The 22,073-nt window shown below is 39.0% G+C and overlaps 1 protein-coding gene across 22 annotated transcripts in view; it reads left to right on the plus strand.

The window, feature by feature from the left end:
* Positions 1–19,087, plus strand: part of ptprfa (protein tyrosine phosphatase receptor type Fa) — a 527,055-nt gene extending 507,968 nt beyond the window's left edge. For 21 of the 22 annotated variants that reach the window (XM_073952512.1, XM_073952514.1, XM_073952519.1 and 18 more), the window contains 7 exons: positions 401–686; positions 4,949–5,127; positions 12,815–12,941; positions 14,377–14,502; positions 14,578–14,732; positions 15,312–15,447; positions 17,697–19,087. In XM_073952512.1, the coding sequence (XP_073808613.1) occupies positions 401–686; positions 4,949–5,127; positions 12,815–12,941; positions 14,377–14,502; positions 14,578–14,732; positions 15,312–15,447; positions 17,697–17,765 (1,078 nt within the window). In that variant the 3' untranslated portion in view covers positions 17,766–19,087. 22 annotated transcript variants of the gene reach the window in all.
* The last annotated feature ends 2,986 nt before the right edge of the window (positions 19,088–22,073 follow it).

Genomic DNA, 22,073 nt, shown 5'->3' on the forward strand with positions numbered 1-22,073 from the left:
ATAACAGTAACACAATAACAGTTTATCAATTATTAATTGATAATTGTTTATTAAGTGGCGAGGCAGTGGCGCAGTACGTAGCGCTGTCGCCTCACAGCAAGAAGGTCACTGGTTTGCTAGTTTGAACCTCGGCTCAGTAAGCGTTTCTGTGTGGAGTTTGCATGTTGTCATGTTGCTCCATCACAATTTGTTTAGGTTAACTGCTAATTGTTTTTGCTAATTTAAGTGGATTGAACATAAAACAATTAAGTTGTGCACCCAAAAAAAACTGGAGTTGTGTTGTTTCAGCTCATTTTACATAATTAGTCAAACAAACAGAAAAAAATACTATATAAATGTTGCTGTCTTTTTTCAGTATTCTGAATTTAATCACTTTTTTTCTTGCGTTTCTCCATGAAAGCGCTGGCGTGGGTCGGACGGGCTGTTTCATCGTAATAGACGCCATGCTGGAGCGGATGAAGCACGAGAAGTCGGTGGACATCTACGGTCACGTGACCTGCATGCGTTCTCAGAGGAACTACATGGTGCAGACAGAGGATCAGTACATTTTCATTCACGAGGCCCTGCTGGAGGCTGCCACCTGCGGGAACACAGAGGTGCCGGCGCGGAGCCTCTACACACACATCCAGAAACTCACACAGGCGCCGCCTGGAGACACCGTCACCGCCATGGAGCTCGAATTTAAGGTCAGAAAATACACACACACACACATTCACATGCATCATCCTGACCTAACATGACACAACAGAGAGTCCGGTGTTCTCAAAAACAACACTAAATCAGAATTTGTTAATATTTTGAACCAGTGACATTACATTGCTCGCCTGCTGTCTTCTGCTTACCACGCGGTAAAAAGCGATTGTAGTTACTTGTAGTGTGTAAATTGAGCTTAATTTAGGATGAAATTAATATTACTAAATTAAAATTCTCAAAGCTACACAAAATCACAATGTGTGGAAATACATTTTCAACTAATGATGACCTTGTCACACATCCAGTCTTTCAATTACCAGTGGATTATTTTATTTTGTTATTTGAGGTTTATTAATGTTGTATTTAATCTATTGTATATTTTGTTTTACTGCGTCATTTTCTAGTACAATAAATTACAGCTAAACTACAATAAATTATAAATATTAAACAAATTAATGACAAAATGTCATTAATGTTAAAGCTAAACTCAAGCAAAATATTATTAAAATTTTAATTATTCAAATGCTAAATTATAAATATTAAATGAATGAATATTATATGTAAATCATAAATGAAAGTAAATTAAGTCTTTTTATCCTCTTTTGGGATGTACATCCACTTTAAATGGTCCTGAAAAAATTTAGGGCGGTGCATGATTTCAATCCTTGGGAACCAATGGCATTGCTGGAAGATGGGCATTCCTAATGAAATGAAAGAAGATTGATAAATGGATGAAGGCACTGCAGAAATAAGACACACTCTGATAGCCCCGCCCTAAAGGATTGATTGACCCACCCCAAAAGACTGATAGCCACACCCTAAAGGACTGATAGCCCTACCTTACAAGACTAATAGCCATGCCCTAAAGGACTGATACCCACGCCATAGAGGACTGATAGCCCTGCCCTAAAGGAATGATAGCCCTGCCTTAAAGGACTGAAAGCCATGTCCTAGAGGACTAATAACCCTGCCTTAAAGGACTGATAGCTCCGCCCTAATAGATTGATAGCCCTGCCTTAACGGACTGATAGCCACTCCCTAGAGGACTGATAGCCACACCCTAAAGGACTGATAGCCCTGCCTTAAAGGACTGATAGCCACACCCTAAAAGACTGATAGCCCTGCCTTAAAGGACTGATAGCCACACCCTAAAAGACTGATAGCCCTGCCTTAAAGGACTGATAGCCACACCCTAAAGGACTGATAGTCCTGCCTTAAAGGACTGATAGCCACATCCTAAAAGACTGATAGCCACACCCTAAAGTACTGATAGCCCTGCCTTAAAGGACTGATAGCCACACCCTAAAAGACTGATAGCCCTGCCTTAAAGGACTGATAGCCACACCCTAAAAGACTGATAGCCCTGCCTTAAAGGACTGATAGCCACACCCTAAAGGACTGATAGCCCTGCCTTAAAGGACTGATAGCCACACCCTAAAAGACTGATAGTCCTGCCTTAAAGGACTGATAGCCACACCCTAAAAGACTGATAGCCACACCCTAAAGTACTGATAGTCCTGCCTTAAAGGACTGATAGCCACACCCTAAAGGACTGATAGCCCTGCCTTAAAGGACTGATAGCCACACCCTAAAAGACTGATAGTGCTGCCTTAAAGGACTGATAGCCACACCCTAAAGGACTGATAGCCACACCCTAAAGTACTGATAGTCCTGCCTTAAAGGACTGATAGTCACACCTTAAAGGACTGATAGCTTTGCCCTAATAGACTAATAGCCTTGCCTTAAAGGACTGATAGCCACACCCTAAAAGACTGATAGCCCTGCCTTAAAGGACTGATAACTCTGCCCTAATGGATTAATAGCCCTACCTTAAATGACCGATAGCCACACCCTAAAGGATTAATAGTTCTGCTTTAAAGGACTGATAGATACACCCTAAAGGACTGATAGACCTGCCCTAAAGGAATAACAGACCCGCCCCAAATGACTGATAACCCCACCCAAATTACTGATAGACCCACCCTAAATGACTGATAGCCCCGCCCTAAAGGAATTCCATGTGACTAGAAGTGAAGCAAAGTCATTTCATGGAAGCGAAGCTTATGATATTTGATTACAGATTTTGAGAGCAAATACATTTTTTACAAAATAACCGAGTGCACAGATACACTGTCAATAACAAGCACTACACAGAAATAAGAAGAGTAAGAGTAAGAAGAGTAAACAGAGGAGCTTAAAACAATCTGTAGGCAAAAAAAATCAAACAAACAGACACATTGATGTTGAAATTTGAAAACATTCTTGCCAAAGCAAAAGTGCAGATTTGAGTTGCTGAAAGCGCTGAGGAAGAAGCTGACAGACTGCAGTATTTGTGACGGTGGTGAGAGTTTCATGCATGAAAACCTTTCTGCACATCTGTCTTGAACATACAACATCTGTCCTGAGAGACGCTCCACAGCCTGAATGATGAGGCTCCACGTGCAGATCATTACACAAGCGCTGAGGATGGAATCAGGATGTTAAAGCTTGCTGTTTCATATGTGCAGTCGCGAGTTTTCTCTGCACAACATGAATGACTTTAATGGGCTGCTTTTCTCCCTTGATGCATCCTGGTGACACGCTGAGATTCAAAAAGATCGCATCATTTCAAGTTTGAGAACAAAGCCTCTCAAAACACTCTGACAAAAAGAAAGATATCAAATGTTGACAATGGAAAACTTCTTGAGATCAAATCTGTTTTGTGTTTTATACTGTATCGGGCCATTAATAGTTAACTTGAAGCTGGAGTTTTCATTTATTGAATTAAGCAAAAATGCTGAGTCTAATAAATAGTGCAGGTTATAATACGCCAAATATGATGTTACCACCCAAACCTGGGGCCTCATGTATCAACGCTGCGTACGCACAAAAACTTTGCGTACGCCAGGTGGATTTACTAACGATGAACTGAACGTGGGAATGTGCGCAGCTCCACGGCAGCTTTATGGCTGGCGTACGCACATTCTTTGTGCGTGTCTGTTTTATTTCCATTGGCGACTCCTAGAGGCAGTTGTGTTAAATTGCACTCTACAAAGTGTCTGAGCCTTGCAATGGCAGCTGAATGAGACGGGTTCATCTAGCAGGTATATAAGATTTCCATACCATACAGTTAACCAGCCAAACATTAAAACGCAATTTGCAGCAGTCGCCTGTTTTCCCAGTGTAATGGGAGCGATCTACGGCACGCATTGCTATAAAGGCACCACCTGAAGATGAATTTGCATGCAAGAATCAGAAACATTTCCATTCAATAAATGTGCAAATAAAATATGATGCACAAACTTATTAATGATTCCTTCCTGTCTTTCTCGTGATAAATAGTAGGCAAACTCTGATATGTAACGAGGAAAAAAAGAAGAATGAGTTCATCAGATGCTGGATTCGAACCGAGTTCATGCTCGAACGTGTCAAAACATGCACTAAAAAAAGTGTTGCATGCAGACCTGTTGCAAACAATTTTTTGTGTTGAATTTAAACAAACAAATTAAGTTTAATAATGTTTAACTTAATTTGTTTGTTTAAATTCAGCCCAAATAAATAGTTTACAACCACTTAACCATAAAAAATTTAGTAAATCCAAAGAATCATCTTTGAATAATTTTTTTCAGTGTGTTATCATGGATTTTACGAGCTGCGCCACTGAGACTGTAAAGGTATTACAACATTTTCTACCTATAAATCACACCATCTCTCTTTTAACTCCACTGTGTTAACTGTGTTAACCGCATCAGCTAAACTTTCCCTACTCTATTTTTTTCTTTTGTTGTTAATTCCGTAGGACAAACTTGCAAATAACACCGCTTTCCTCTGGTCTACCTCCGAAAGCAGCACCTTCAATTCACATTCTGTTCAGTTTCTCTTGCTTGATTTTCCATTGCTTTTTCGTTGGGTTTTGCCAAAGTAGAGTCATTAGCATATTCATACGGGGGAGGAGGCAGGGAGGGGTTTTGCGCTCATGCATGTTGCGCTCAGATTCACGTTCATTCGGATGTACAAAAGAATATGCGTGGGATTCGGCGTACGCAGTGTTTCATACATCTGAATTTTTTTCTGCGTACGCACATTTACAGCTTTGTGCGTACGCAATGTTTTAGGATGATTTCCACGCAAGTCTTCGTACATGAGGCCCCTGGTGTTTAAAAATGAATATCCACGCTCACTGTTTTTCACTTAATATACCGTTTCTCTTGAAACTGCTTGGTCGCAGCTTCCGGTTCAGGTGGACTTTAATGAGTTGTTTGTTGTCTCTCTACAGAAACTGGCCAACTCTAAAGCACACACCTCCAGATTCATCAGCGCTAGTCTGCCCTGCAACAAATTCAAGAACCGGCTGGTGAACATCATGCCTTTCGAGTCCAGCCGTGTTTGTCTGCAGCCAATCAGAGGCGTGGAGGGCTCCGACTACATCAACGCCAGCTTCATCGACGGATACAGGTGTGTGTGCTGTCCTTGCGTGCTTGTGTGTATGCAGGAATCTGAACAGCTTTTCAGCACATTCAGTACAGTACATTCTGCCATTTCAACTTAACATTCCTTAGTGCAGCAAACGTAAACTCACACTCATGAACTTTCCCCCAAAAAAGCTTTTAAAGGAAGCCTATTTTCAAATACTGTAGACAAAAATACTGTAAAAGTTGTGAATTATTATTACAATTTAATGAAATGTTTTCTTAGTCTAAAATTGTATTTATTCCTGTCATTTAAAACTGAAATTCAGTCTGTGGTGTCATGTGGTGTCCAAAAAAATCATCATATGATGATCAGCTGTTCCAAACACCTTTATTATAATAATAATAATAATAATAATAATAATATTAATAATAATAATAATAATAATAATAATAATAATAATAATAATAATAATTATTATTATTATTATTATTATTATTATTATTATTATTATTAATATTATTGGCAACGCAGTGGCGCAGTGAGTAGCACATTTGCCTCACAGCAAGAAGGTTGCTGGGTCGCTGGTTCGATCCTCGGCTCAGTTGGCGTTTCTGTGTAGAGTTTGCATGTTCTCCCTGCGTTCGCGTGGGTTTCCTCCAGGTGCTCCGGTTTCCCCCACAGTCTAAAGACATGCGGTACAGGTGAATTGGGTTGGCTAAATTGTCCGTAGTGTATTAGTGTGTGTGTGGATGTTTTCCAGAGATGGGTTGCGGCTGGAAGGGCATTCGCTGCGTAAAAACTTGCTGGATAAGTTGGCGGTTCATTCTGCTGTGGCGACCCCGGATTAATAAAGAGACTAAGCCGACAAGAAAATGAATGAATGATTATTATTATTATTATTATTATTATTATTATTATTATTATTAAAAACGGTTGGGTTGATATATATATATATATACATATATATATATATATATATATATATATATATATATATATATATATATTATATTTTATTTACTATACAAAATTATTACTGCATTGTTTCTATTAATGAATGTAATATTTATCGGCTTAATTAACTAATTTTATTATATTATATAAAGGCATTACACTCACTGGACAATTTATTAGGTACACCTGTCCAACTGCTCGTTTAGACAAATCAGCCAATCACATGGCAGCAACTCGATGCATTTAGGAATGTAGACATGGTCAAGACGATCTGCTGCAGTTCAAACCAAGCATCAGAATGGGGAAGAAAGGTGATTTAAGTGACTTTGCCAGGATCCATCCTGTCTTGTATCAATAGGCCGGTGGTTGTGGTGTAATGGTGTGGGAGATATTTCCAATTGAGCATCGTGTCAACACCACAGCCTACCTGAGTATTGTTCCTGACCATGTCCATCCCTTTATGACCACAATGTCTGCATCTTCTGATGGCTACTTCCAGCAGGATAACACACCATGTCACCATAAAGCGTGAATCATCTCAGACTGGTTTCTTGAACATGACAATGAGTTCACTGAACTCAAATGGCCTCCACAGTCACCAGATCTCAATCCAATGGAGTAAAATTGCTAAGGAATATTCCCAGTACCTTGTTGAATCTCGGCCACGAGGGATTAAGGCAGTTCTGAAGGCAAAAGGGGGACAGGTACTAGTAAGGTGTACCTAATAAAGTGGCCAATGAGTGTATATTTACAATGCAAACTATTGTTGCCACTATGCAAATACAGATGTGACTAACCAATCAGAATTATGCATGGCAAAGCATGTATTATTATCATATAACAATTTATAAATTTAAAATACTTAAAAGAAGCACTTCCTTTACATTAATAACTGCGGAAAATTAATATTACAATCTTAAAATAACCTTAAGTTGATACAATATCATATTAAGCCCAGACTTTTGACCAGATCTTAAAGACAGAACTTTGCCCAGGCGTCTGCAAGTAACAGTGAATCCTGCTGTGGAGTAAAGAGATAAAGGTTGTGTGTGTGTGTGTGTGTGTGTGTGTTGCGTGGGTCTCTCCGTCACTGTCCCGCGCTGCTGGATGTGACAGCTCAGAGTCATGAGCATCTGGGAAGTCTGCGTCTGCATGTCTGCTGCTTTTGTGCCGCTGCTTGTCAGGACAAATTGTTCTTATTGGCAGGACTGTCCATAAGCGGAGCTCTATCAGCACTGGGGAATCAGTGCGGTCCTGCGGCCACGAGCTGACAGCTTATGAACACACTTCAGCGGACAAATAAAAGGATTAGCCGTCATGAGGAGTCCGGTCTCCATGAAGCGCTCAATCTATCACACACACAGACGCACATACTGATAAACGCTCAGCCTGCACAGGGTTGCAGTCAAGCTCTTTACTGAGACCTGAAGGGATCATTCACAGGAGGATGATTGTTGTTGTTTTTGTTTGTTTTTGTTTCCAGATTGTCTGACCTGAATTACTGTATGACCCACATGTAAGACAGAGGCATTGATATATAGTGTAATATGTTGTGTTTCAGAGTAAAGCACAGTGATGCTTTTATTCACTTACACATAAAAATAACATTAATAACAAGATGATAATAATAAAAATAATAACAATAACATAACAGTAGTATAATACTAATTTTTTTTAATTATTATCATTAGCAGTTGTATATTAATATTTAAATGTATTAATTTAATTATGATAATTATACTAATTTATTTATATGTAAAACTATTAATAAATAAATATTTATAGAACTAATTAATTTAGGGGCGACGCGGTGGCGCAGTAGGTAGTGCTGTCGCCTCACAGTAAGAAGGTTGCTGGTTCTTGCCTCGGCTGGGTCAGTTGGCATTTCTGTGTAGAGTTTGCATGTTCTCTGTGCGTTCGCGTGGTTTTCCTCCGGTTTCCCCCACAGTCCAAAAACACATGGTACAGGTTGTCCATAGTGTACGAGTGTGAATGAGTGTGTCATGTTTTCCAAAGATGGGTTGCAGCTGCAAGGGCATCCGATGTGTAAAAACATATGCTGGATAAGTTGGCGGTTCATTCCGCTGTGACGACCCCAGATTAATAAAGGGACTAAGCCTAAAAGAAAATGAATGAATGAATTAATTAATTAATTAATTTGTATTGATAAAATAACAATATTAATACTAACAACAATTATTCTTATTATTACATTTTATTTACAATGCAATACTATTACTGCAAAGTTTATATCAATGAATATCATTAAAAATTTGAATTAATGTATATTGATAAAATAATATTAATACATATTAGTAGTAGTAGTAGTAGTATTAAAAGTAGTCGTATATTAATACAATTTATTTACATACTAAACTATTAATTACTAAATATTTATAGATTTAATTCAATTGTATTAATAAAATAATAATAATAAATTAATAACCATTTATTATTATTATTATTATTATTACATTTTATTTACTATGCAAAACTAATACTCCAATGTTAATATTAATAAATTTAATATTTAGTGAATTTAAATTCATTTGTAATGATAAAATAATAATACATATTATTATTATTTTTATTATTATTAATGTTACTAGAAGATATAATTTGTATTAACAAAATAATAGTAATAACCATGATAATAATCATAATAATTATTATTATTATTATTAATAAAAATAATAATAATACATTTTATGTACTATGCAAATCTTTTACTGCAATGTTTATATTAATAATAAATGTGATATTTATTGAATTTTAATTAATTTGTAATTATAAAATAATAATACATATTATTCTTATTATTATAATTATTAATATATTTTACTGTGCAAAACTTGTATTGCAATATTTATATTAATAAATGTAATATTTATTAATTTAATCAATTTGTATTAATTGAAAAATTATTATTATTATGCTTTTATTGTTACAATGTTATTCAATCAATAAATATCATATTAAGGCATTATATTCACAATACAAACCATTACCAATATCCCATTTACTGCGGCTGTAATCTTTGAGTTGCTTTAATTCTTTGCAACTTTTAAGCACTTGCTGCAAAAACAAATGACCGGTCCTTTACTAACATCCAGAATCAAATGTGAATTGCTTCCACTGCTACTGAGGGTCATGTGAGGTGGAGCCATGGAGGTGTGTCAAGAATCTAGGCTCATTATTGGCCCTTAATCAAATTAACGGCCAATCAAAGAGCTCCCACTGCATCTGCCGCCGTACTGAAGTGTAAACAGCGTAATTGGCAGTAATCGCGTTTGTAATGAAGGACAGAGGGAGAAGGGCTTTCACATGCTTTTAGCTTGATGAGCTTTCAGTGTGTGTGTGTATGTACAGCATGTGTGTGCGTGTGTGCGATGTGCAGAGGGGCAGCAATTTTGTTTCTTGTCATTTAATGAGCAAATGAGGCTCTATCACACCTGTGTGTGTCTGTGTGTGTGTGTGTGTGACAGTTTTAAGTACACCACTTGTTACTTTAATTTCCTAAACAGTCATTTTTGGGCAGTATTGGATCGGTATCGCTGATACTCGCTTTCATTTTACTTGGTATCAGATCTGATAGGAAATCAGTGGTATCGCACCAGGGGCGGACTGGCCATCTGGCAATTCTGGCAAATGCCAGAAGGGCCGGACCATTTTTTAAATGTGGGCCGGTCACCTATTTTATTTTATTTTTTTCATATGTATTGTTTTTTAAATGTAGGCAGCTTTTATCTTGTGCGAGATGTGAATATTATGATGATGATGATGGTGGTAATAGTAAGAATAATAGTAAATGTTAAGCATTGGCACAGTTGGCAACGACCGGCTAGTTTCGAGATGGGCCGACCCAATCTGAGGCTACTCGGATGTAATCAAAATCTGGAAAGAATGTCAAACAAACAGTGTGCAAAAAAAAAAAAGAAAAGGGAAAGGCAGTCAAGTCAGACATTGCCAAATACATAAAATTTACTGAACTAGTCTCGAAAGGGGGCAGTGTGATGGCGCAGTAGGTAGTGCTGTCGCCTCAGAGCAAGAAAGTCGCTGGTTTGAGCCTCATCTGGGTCAGTTGGTGTTTCTGTGTGGAGTTTGCATGTTCGCGTTGATTTCCTTCTGGTTTCCTTCACAAGTCCAAACACATGCTATAGGTGAATTGGGTAGGCCAATTGTGAATTGGTTAACCCAGTATAATGGGTTGCAGCTTTGAGGGCATCCGCTGTGTAAAACATATGCTGGATAAGTTGCTGATTCCCAGATTAATAAAGGGACTAAGCCGAAAAGAAAATGAATGACATGATTGCATATATAAATGGGTTGCTTTTGTTCCAGTCACATACATTAAATGTTTAAATATCTCTTAAATAATGTACTGCTTATATAATTTTACCATCTGTACACCAATATAAGTTGTGAATGTGCGTGTCCTTGGGTGGGGCTGTGTCGGTGTGGTAATGTGGGCTGGTGTGGCTACAGTGCCAGGGCTGGTTTTTAGTCCCAGTCCGTCCCTGTATCGCACATCACTAAGAGAAACCCAGTAATGTGAAAAGGGTCCATCAAAGCTATTCTGGGGTGTTTCTATGATGTTCAGAATGAGGATGTATGATCTGGGTGGCTGTGCAGAGGTTGCCATGGTGTTCTGGACGATTGCCAGAATGTGGTGATTTCTCAAGCCAAGATGATTACATATGGAAAGCATGTCAGTATTCTGTGTGAGTTTGACTCACTGTGATCATCTAGTTGACGATGTGACGCATTATGCATTGCTGGAACGTACACGAAACACCTTCCTCTCTAGAAAAACCAGATTTTATCACCAATATGTCCAGTTAGAGCCCACCAATAATGTTAGTAATCCGGCTGTGGCATTTAGAGACCCGTGGTGATAAAATCACTGCGATCGAATAATGAGGCTTGCACAAGGTGGATTAGACATTTTCTCCACTCGTTCACCCTCCTCGGAGACACATTTGCTCATTTTTTTCTGAGTAAAATCTTCAGCGGAGACCTGGGGATCTCAGCAGGACATCAGCATGAGTGCTGGAAGCTTCTCACATCCTCACGCTGCTAAACGTCAGTGTTTGAGGGATCTGAAGCTCTGCTGTCTTCACAGCACTATCATATCTGTCTGTCTCTCTCCTACACATCCAGCATCTCTCTCGGCTGTCTTTCTCTCTTTCATGGCATCTTCAGCATTTATGATCACAGTCATGCAGCTGCAGCGCCTCCTGCTGTTAGATGAGAGGAATCACTACTTTAATCTACACACACACTTCATATCAGGGGCATTTTTGGGTGAACTTATACTTTAAAAGTCAATTTAAGAGTTAATGTTTGCCTCCTGGATTTATTTTTGGAAGGAAATATTTAGGAAGATATTTTGAAGAATGTTAGACACTTTGACATTCATATTAAAAACCGAATAAAGAAGGGGCTGTATGTTGCTGAGTGTGACACGGATAGGATGAGAAACAGCACCTTCAAGCCTGAGGTCACGGTGCTCCACTGGAAAAGGGTGGTTTGTCATCTCCAGGTTGGAGGAAAGTCCTTACTCCAGGTGGAGGAGTTCAAGTATCTTGGGGTTTTGATCATGAGTGAGGGAAGGATGGATCGTGAGATCGACAGGAGGATTGGTGCAGCGGCAGCAGTAATGTGGTCGATGTATTGGTCCATTGTGGTAAAGGAGCTGAGCCGAAACTCGGCTGAGGTGGTTTGAGCATCTATTTTGGATGCCTCAAGGACGCCTACCTAGGGAGGTGTTCCAGGCATGTCCCACCCGGAGGAGGCCTCGGGGAAGACCCAGGACACACTGGAGGGAATATGTCTCTCAGCTGGCCTGGGAACACCTCGGGATACCCCCGGGAGGAGCTGGAGGAAGTGTCTGGGGACAGGGAAGTCTGAGGTTCTCTCCTGAGACTACTGCCCCTGCGACCCGTCCCCGAAAAAGCGGATGAAAATAAAGTAATAAATGAATAAATGGATAAATGAATGAATGGATGGATGGATGGATGGATGGATGGATATATGGATGGATGGATGGATGAATAAACTGAATGAAAAAGTTCCCTTTCTGTTCAACAGGAGAGAGAACCTCAAACATGTTTAGAAAAAGTGAATGTTAAGTAAATGAATTTGTATTTTTGGGTGAACTATCCCTTTAATTCAGTCTAAAATACTTTAAACTGCAACTAAATACAACAACAAATAGCTAAAATTGTATATAAATTGTGCATTTTTTAAGTAACAACTAACTATAAGGTAGGGTTAGTCAAATTTTTTATTAAATACATAAATATCATTATTATTGGTTGGACAAAGGGCATGTCATAATTTGTCTATGCATAAAAACATAATATGTCAGTTCGTGATGTTTTGCAAAAACCCTTATCCTAATCACTGAAGCAGCAGAATGAATCTCTGAGCATTTCAGCAGTGTGTTGTGCAAGCGGAGAGGTGTGCAGATTCAGTCATTGAGTATATGTGCATTCAAAACAACTCATTTTTCACTGTGAAAAATTAAGTTTACTGCATTGTAAGAAGATCTGATGCAACATCTGCAGATATCTTCATTCATCTTTAATTGCAACGTCCTTAATAGTTTAGCTTTTTTGCGCAGTGACATTTTTACCACTTTATATTGAGCTAATTCATGCATTTTGGTGACGTTTTTGCCACAATTCCTTGTTTATTTGAGTGAGTGCTTGAAGCTGTAATGCTTGTTTATTGTCATAGTGTTTCATCGTTGTGTTATAAACTGTGTCTACAGGCAGCAGAAGGCATATATCGCCACTCAAGGCCCGCTGTCTGAAACCACAGAGGACTTCTGGAGGATGCTTTGGGAGCACAACTCCACCATCGTGGTGATGCTGACGAAGCTTAGAGAGATGGGACGGGTGAGTTCTGACACTCACATTCCCGCGCACATAACGGTCAACACATTCAAAGCCGATGAGTCAAACAAAAAATGAACTCAAAGTCAAAGTCGATTCAGAGTAAAACATGAAACAATGCAACATGTCGGGCTAAAGTGTTCACATAACTATTTTAATATAGTGTAAAAAAGAGAAAAATAAGCTTAATAAAACATGAATGCTGTGCAGGTAAACCTCTCTCCTCTGACCTCTAAAGGTGCTCTAGCGACAGATGCTAGAGGCCATAGTCTTTAGCCTCCTTGTTAGAGCAACCGACTCCCATGCGGAAGTCCGCCGGTTCGATACCAGCTCGGAGCGGGTTGGGTGGTGTAGGACCGGCTGGGTTACATTGGTGCCGTGACCCGGAAGGGAGTGAGGTTTGGGGGGGGGGTGTAACGGAGGACAGCTAGTAAGTGCTGTGCAGGTAAACCTCACTCCTCTGACCTGTAAAGGTGCTCTAGCAACAGACGCTACGAGCCATGCTCTTTAGTCTCCTTTTTAGAGCAACCGAATCCCATGCGGAAGGTCGCCGGTTCATACCAGCTCAGAGCGGGTTGAGTGGCGTAGGACTGGCAGGGTTACATAAGGAACAAATAATATTTACAGCAACTTTCATATGTTATTCATGCCTCATTCACATTAGCAGTGACTGTTTAGCTGCCTGTTGCTCTGGGTGGCGATCTGCTGCAATCGCAGGACTGTGTAGGTCTACAGCACGGAGAATACAACCAGCCTCTGAGTGAGAGAGGATCACGTGAGCTCTACTGGTGCTCCTATTGGCCGTCGCTCAAGCAAGTCGCTCTTCGTTTGTATAAAGTTGAAAGATTCTCAATCTGTCGCTTGCATAGACAGAGGTTGCTTGAAGTTTCTCACTCTCTGTTAAAATGAACGGTCCCTTGTCGCTTTGCCACTGCAAGTTGCTCGTAGTGTGAATGAGACTTCAAACAACAGAGCTTTAAGTGCAAGTGCAACAATTGAGTCTAATTTAGGAGCGTTGTGCTCTTTTAAATCTGTATTTTAACAAAATATGAAAATTTTAATGAAATTAAAAAAACAAAACAAAGGGCGAAGCAGTGGCGCAGAAGGTAGTGCTGTCGCCTCACAGCAAGAAGGTCGCTGGTTCGAGCTTCAGCTCAGTTGCCGTTTCTGTGTGGAGTTTGCATGTTCTCTGGGTTGCGGTACAGGTGAATTGGATTACGTAGTGTATGAGTGTGTATGTGAATGTGTGTGTGGATGTTTCCCAGAGATGGGTTGCGGCTGGAAGGACATATGCTGCGTAAAAACTTGCTGGATAAGTTGGCGGTTCATTCCGCTGTGGCGACCCCGGAGTAAAAAAGGGACTAAGCCGACAAGAAAATGAATCAATGTAACAAAACAAAGAAACTGCTTTTATAACCGTGTGTATTGCTCTCCACAGGAGAAATGTCATCAGTACTGGCCTGCAGAGAGATCTGCGCGCTACCAGTATTTCGTTGTGGATCCTATGGCTGAATATAACATGCCACAGTACATCTTACGGGAGTTTAAAGTCACAGACGCCAGAGTAAGTTGATTATGCTTTTAACTGTGCTTTGAGTTAAATTGTGCTTTGAATTAAATCTCTCTCTCTTTCTTTTAGGATGGCCAGTCTCGGACTATCCGACAGTTTCAGTTCACAGATTGGCCGGAACAAGGTGTGCCAAAGACAGGAGAGGGCTTTATTGATTTTATTGGTCAAGTCCACAAAACCAAGGAGCAGTTTGGACAGGACGGACCAATTACTGTTCACTGCAGGTGAGAAGAAGAATAAGGGAGCACATTATAACATGCAGCACTGGTGGATTAAATATTCAGATTCAGATATTTATTAAATAAATACCCTTAAATCCAAGAGCTCACTTTATATCTGTTCAGATGTCGACATTACCTTGATGATTAAGTAAATATGATTATTTAAAATAAATTAATATGTTTCTTTTTAATCAAGGTTGCATTAAATTGCCACAGTAAACGTGTTTAAAATGTTGCAGAAGGTTTGTTTCATATAAATCCTGTACTTTTGAACTTTCTGTTCATCAAAGAATCCTGAAAAATAGCTGCATCACAGTTTTCACTGAAATATGAAGCACTTTTTTGTTGTGTTAAATGTTTACAGAGCATCAAATCAGCATATACGAACAATTTCTGATTAATGATGCTAGAAATTCACAGAAATAAAATAGATTTGCATAGAAAACAGCCATTCAAAATCTTTCATACCATATTTCTGACCACATAAATGCTGTTGCTGATTGTAAGAGGCTGCAAAAATCCAACTGCAAATGTTGATGTCGTGAATATGTGCTGAACTGCTCTTTCTTCTCTCTGTCTCAGTGCCGGTGTGGGCAGAACAGGCGTCTTCATCACTTTAAGTATTGTTCTGGAGCGGATGAGGTATGAAGGAGTGGTGGACATGTTCCAGACCATAAAAACACTCCGCACGCAGAGACCTGCCATGGTACAGACCGAGGTAAACCTGATACTCTCACAACCTGAAATGTGCAGCTCTGCCATTATTTACTCATGTTGCTGAGAATCAGTGAATAATGAGAGCGACAAAGCTTTTTTTCCCCATCTTTACTAAGATGTGATGTGAAATGTTTTTACGAGCAAAACGGCACTTCATACAACAGATTGATTAAATCCAAGCAGTGGTGAGAGAGCGTCAAATAATGTTAAAACTAGCCTAGAGTGCTATCTACTGTTAAAAACTTGCCTAGAGCGCCATCTGCTGTTAAGAACTAGCCCAGAGTGCCAACTACTGTTAAAAACTAGATCGTCATATGCTACAAAAAACTAGCCTAAAGAAATATTGTTTAAAACTAGCCTATCACTATCTACTGTTAAAAACTAGCCTAAAGCGCAATCTGTTGTTAAAACTATACAGTTAGAAACTAGCCTAGAGCGCCACCTGCTGTTAAAAACTATCCTAGATTGCCATCCGCTACTAAAAACTTGCCTAGAGCTCCATCTACTGTTATAAACTAACCTAGAGTGCTATCTACTGTTAAAAACTAGCCTAGATCGTCACATGCTTCAAAAAACTAGCCTAAAGTGGCAATTATTGTTTAGAACTAGCCTAGATCACTATCTACTTTAGAAAACTAGCCTAGAGCACCATCTACTGTTAAAAACTAGTCTAGAGCGCCATCTACTGTTAAAAACTAGCCTAGAGTGCCATCTACTGTTAAAAACTAGCCTATGAGCGCCATCTACTGTTAAAAACTAGCCTAAGAGAGCCATCAGCTGTTAAAAACTAGCCTAGAGCACCATCTGTTGTTAAGAACTAGCCTAGAGTGCCATCTACTGTTAAAAACTAGCCTAAGAGCGCCATCTGTTGTTAAAAACTAACCTAGAGCACCATCTGTTGTTAAGAACTAGCCTAGAGTGTCATCTAATTTTAAAAACTAGCCTATGAGCGCCATCTACTGTTAAAAACTAGCTTAAGAGCGCCATCTGTTGTTAAGAACTAACCTAGAGCACCATCTGTTGGTAAGAACTAGCCTAGAGTGTCATCTAATGTTAAAAACTAGCCTATGAGCGCCATCTACTGTTAAAAACTAGCTTAAGAGCGCCATCTGTTGTTAAGAACTAACCTAGAGCACCATCTGTTGTTAAGAACTAGCCTAGAGTGTCATCTAATGTTAAAAACTAGCCTATGAGTGCCATCTACTGTTAAAAACTAGCCTAAGAGCGCCATCTGTTGTTAAAAACTAACCTAGAGCACCATCTGTTGTTAAGAACTAGCCTAGAGTGTCATCTAATTTTAAAAACTAGCCTATGAGCGCCATCTACTGTTAAAAACTAGCTTAAGAGCGCCATCTGTTGTTAAGAACTAACCTAGAGCACCATCTGTTGGTAAGAACTAGCCTAGAGTGTCATCTAATGTTAAAAACTAGCCTATGAGCGCCATCTACTGTTAAAAACTAGCTTAAGAGCGCCATCTGTTGTTAAGAACTAACCTAGAGCACCATCTGTTGTTAAGAACTAGCCTAGAGTGTCATCTAATGTTAAAAACTAGCCTATGAGCGCCATCTACTGTTAAAAACTAACCTAGAGCACCATCTGTTGTTAAGAACTAGCCTAGAGTGTCATCTAATGTTAAAAACTAGCCTATGAGCGCCATCTACTGTTAAAAACTAGCCTATGAGCGCCATCTACTGTTAAAAACTAGCTTAAGAGCGCCATCTGTTGTTAAAAACTAACCTAGAGCACCATCTGTTGTTAAGAATTAGCCTACAGTGTCATCTAATGTTAAAAACTAGCCTATGAGCGCCATCTACTGTTAAAAACTAGCTTAAGAGCGCCATCTGTTGTTAAGAACTAACCTAGAGCACCATCTGTTGTTAAGAATTAGCCTACAGTGTCATCTAATGTTAAAAACTAGCCTATGAGCGCCATCTACTGTTAAAAACTAGCCTATGAGCGCCATCTACTGTTAAAAACTAGCCTAAGAGCGCCATCTGTTGTTAAAAACTAACCTAGAGCACCATCTGTTGTTAAGAACTAGCCTAGAGTGTCATCTAATGTTAAAAACTAGCCTATGAGCGCCATCTACTGTTAAAAACTAGCTTAAGAGCGCCATCTGTTGTTAAGAACTAGCCTAGAGTGCCATCCCAGCAGTTTGTTCCTCAATAATTCACAAAGTATTTCAGGGCCTTTAGTTCAAAGCTGTCGGTTGTGTTTTATATCTGAGCGTTGTGTGTCTCGTGTGTACAGGACCAGTACCAGCTGTGCTACAGAGCAGCTCTGGAGTACCTGGGCAGCTTCGATCACTATGCAACGTAACCACTCCCAGAATGCCTCAGCACGTCACTTCCGGAGGGCCGCCGCTTATTTCTGAGCCATAGTCATTCTACCTGTTCGATCACACTGCTAGAGAGAGAAAGAGAGAGAGAGACAGACAGAATGAGAATATATCAGAGGAGAGAAGACATCACAGGACATCTTCACTGGAACTTCTCTGCAATCCTGTTTGGTCCTCTCTCTGGAAACATACAACCACAAAAGCAGCTTCATTCTGCTCTCTGATGCACAGCTCTCTATTACTGCTTCATCATCATGATCTTTTCTTCCATATCGATGCTTGTTTTTATCATTATTATTATCATCATTATTTTTATTGTATCATCATTATGATTGGTATATTTGTCAGAAAATACAATATTTGTATCATTTATGCTGATCGTTGCATATCTATGGGGGTCTTATTTTTCTTATATTATCATTTTTGGTATTTTATTTTTAGCACATACATGTGGACATGTATTTTCACATGACCCAGGTTACTAATACTGTATTAAGGGTGTATTAAGAGCTGCTGATGATTTCTTACTTTGTATCATTGTTATATTTTAATGATCTACTTTTATTTAGTGGGAAAGGGGAACTTTTATAGATAAATAACACACACAAAAAAACAACCTTTTCACCTCCTGGTACTTTATAAAACAGTATAATCGTGATTAAAAAGAGGAGGTGAAAAGCTTACCTGAGTTAGTGACCTTAATGAACCTGCTGTCTTTAAGGACACTGAATAAACCAATGAAACGAGAGAGCGCAGAGCCGTTCTGCTCTGAATAGCAGCGGTTTTCTGGAAACTCTCCATTCTGGAGGGAAATAAAGACTAGAGAAATGCATTCCTGCTGCCGCAGCAGAGTCTTTATTCCATGCAGGTTCAGCAGAGGTGAAAGGTCAGCTCAGGCCTCGACCTGCACTCACATGTACAGCCGTCCGGTACCTCCAGCAGACCCTTGCCATCCGTCAAATGGGAAATGGAAATAAAAAAAATAACAGACAACTCACTTCACCGGCAGAGGATCCAACAAAAAAAAAATCTCTCCCATGTGGTGTCAACAGCCATCCAATCATTTCTCACTGTGGCTCGTGAAGACAAATCTCCCAAAACTGCATCTCTGGACTGAAAATATGTGCGTACTCAAGTGTTTCTCTCCTCCTATGGCACAAAGCAAGATGAGAAATGCGGACATGGGAAGAATTCATTTCACTTTGTGTTCACAAAAATATCCAATCTGTTGTACAGGCAGTCTGTTTTCTATTTGTTAATAAAAACAGGAGAGGAATATGTGTTAATAAAATGCTTAATTGAGTTTTGTACATGTTTACTGTGGGACTTTTGCTGCCGTTTCTTCAGCGCATTTCCAGGGAGCAGATGGCTGGTTTCTTTCCAGTGTTTCTTTGCCAGAAGGTTAGCCAGAGCTCTGTGGCCAAAGCTAGTCAGACCAGCAGCCATTGCAGATTCATGCGAAGGCATGTGGACTGGATTCTACATGATTCATTAGTTCTCCAACACCTGGAGACATTAGGCATCCTCCCAAAATCCCAACCACCCCACAGGAAAGTTTACTAATTGTATTGAAAGCTAATTATCTCAGTAATTAGATACAAATTGTTGCTTTGGTCTTGGGTCAGAGTTGTTGTTTCCCATAGTAGATAGTAATTAACAAATAATTAAGCCCTATTACCAGTTTGTCGAACGTAATCGATGGCTCTGTTTATCACTGGACTGACACGAATCGTTTAATTGCATATTTTTTAACGTTTGGTCTTGAAATCGTCAATAATTGTCCAGAGGATAGACTACAGTAAGCACCAGAGGTGGGACCAAGTCATTGTTTGGCAAGTCACAAGTAAGTCTCAATTCATTGCCCTCAAGTCCCGAGTCAAGTCCCAAGTCAAGACAGGCAAGTCCCGAGTCAAGTCCCAAGTCAAAGGCAACAAGTCTCAAGTCAAGTCCAAAGTCCTGCAGTTTGATTTTCGAGTCTTTTCGAGTCTTTTTAACAGAAAAATGAACTGTAAACAGATTATGTATGGTTGTAAGATCTGTATTTATTAAACAAACCTTTTTTTATGGAAGAACATTGCTTAGATATATAAAAACACAAATGTAATTTTCTGAAAAAGTGCTAAACAGTGCTGCATCTTGTCTACACAGCACATTGCACAAGAACGAGTTCCACTACAATAGAGTCCATTTTGCCTCACATCACACAGAAATTGCTGGTCTACTGCTGTCTAGTTCATTAAGTTCCGTTGTGCTATGTTATGTCTTCTGTGATCAACTTGTGATTAACTAAAACTACATAAACGACCTCAATGAGGCAGCAGTAGAACAACAACTCCTGTATGCTGCAAAGTAAAATTGAGTGAACTTGGTATTTTGTCAATTGAATCTCGTGTGTGCTGAAGAGATGAAGATGCAAATCTGTCTAGCAGCAATGTAAAATTGTGGCACATATTCTCAATGACGTAGGCTACTTTATACAAAAATTAACGTTGTTTTCTTCACATAAAAATGAAGAACTTTGCTCTCTACCTTGTGTGACGCTCGTGCACCGATTTCCTCTGTGGACAAAACTGCTTGCGAGCTCTGAAATATACGCTGCTCACGCGCAAATTTTCTCGCTCTCAAATATGCACTGCTCACACACACATTTTCCTGCGTGCTCTCAGAGATTATATACAGAATTTGAGTCTTGTGTTTCCTCTTCCTTTCGTGCTTTTTGCTATGATTTATATTGAGGCACTATTTATTAACAATAACCAAAATACTAAAATAGACTTACATATTAAATTTTTAATCTAATAAACCATAACATTTTGGCTGTATGTTTTATGATGAGATATTTCCAGTTACAAACACTTAAAGACAGAGAATAGATGTTGGATGTAAAGAATGCATTTTGTTTTACAAACAATTATTAATCACCCGAAAGGTGTACCATACTAATCAAATAAAACATTTAAACAAAAATATAACTAACGCAAGCAGAAATGTAACTGTGATAAAAATAAGGAAACCATTATTAACATTGATAAACCATATCAACATTCTGGAATAATCAATTTACCAGGAGGATCTCTGGAGAGCAAAAGCAGGAAAGGTTTGAGGCGCCAGTGTGGACAAAAGTCAAGCAAACGCAGTGAGACTGAATACGTGCACGAGAGACCAGCAGATTGAATTACCTGCCCACTGGTGAAAGTAATGTCAGAGCCAATCAGATTTTTCTTTCTTTTCATAAAGAACGGGGTTCAAATCCCACTTAGGCACTTGTAAACTATCATTTTAGACCTTTTTGTCAAAAATCCCTACTGAAAAATACAGCTTGAACCAGCCTAGGCTGGTTTTAGCTGGTCGACTAGGCTGGTTTTAGAGGGGTTTTGGCCACTTCCAGGCTGGTTTCCAGCCATTTTTTAGCCTAGTCTTAGCTGGTCAGGCTGGGAGATGACCAGCTAAAACCAGCTTGACCAGCCTAGCCAGGCTGGAAGCCCAGCCAAAACCAGCTATGTCCAGCTTAAACCAGGCTGGTCAAGCTGGTTTTAGCTGGATTTTGCTGGTCAGTTTCCAGCCTGATCAGCTAAGACCAGGCTGGAAATGGCTGGAAACCAGCCTAGAACTGACCAAAACCCCTCTAAAACCAGCCTGGTCGACCAGCTAAAGCCAGCTTACCAGCCTAGGCTGGTTTAAGCTGGATTTTTCTGCAGGGATATTGTAATGTTTAACAATTTATTAGAGCCACAAATTATTAAAACTTGTTTTCATGTTTGAATAGGCAATAAATGTGCTAAATAAATTAAAATAGAAATACCCACAGTGAAACAGTTATATAAATTTAAATATTAGTTTAAATACATTCATAGTGGTTTTAAATATCTTTTAATATGTAGAGTTCAAATTCAACAAACTGAATAAAACAAGTCTTCATTTTTAGTTTATTTAAAAACAATTAAAAATGGAGTAATTCAACTCACAATTAAATGATCTCATTGAGTGATGGAATAATAAAGGTAAAACTTTAATTGAATGATCAGTCAAGTGTTTTCCAATGAAATCTGTTAAAATAAGAGTCCTACAAAACAGGAACAAAGACACTCATGAAACGAAATGTGATTGTTAATTGTATTTTTTATTAAGATGGTTGGTTTTAAGTACCTTAAAAATAGTAGATAAGCCTTAAATATTTCTGGGGAAATACAGAAAAACAAACAAACAGAAATTCAACAATATAGATGCATTACATTACAATCTCGCAATAAAAGTTTAATTAAAAACCATGTAGAGGACTAAAATATTGC

Source organism: Danio rerio, chromosome 6 (genome assembly GCF_049306965.1).
Source record: "Danio rerio strain Tuebingen ecotype United States chromosome 6, GRCz12tu, whole genome shotgun sequence".
In the NCBI taxonomy this organism is placed as follows: Eukaryota; Metazoa; Chordata; class Actinopteri; order Cypriniformes; family Danionidae; genus Danio; species Danio rerio.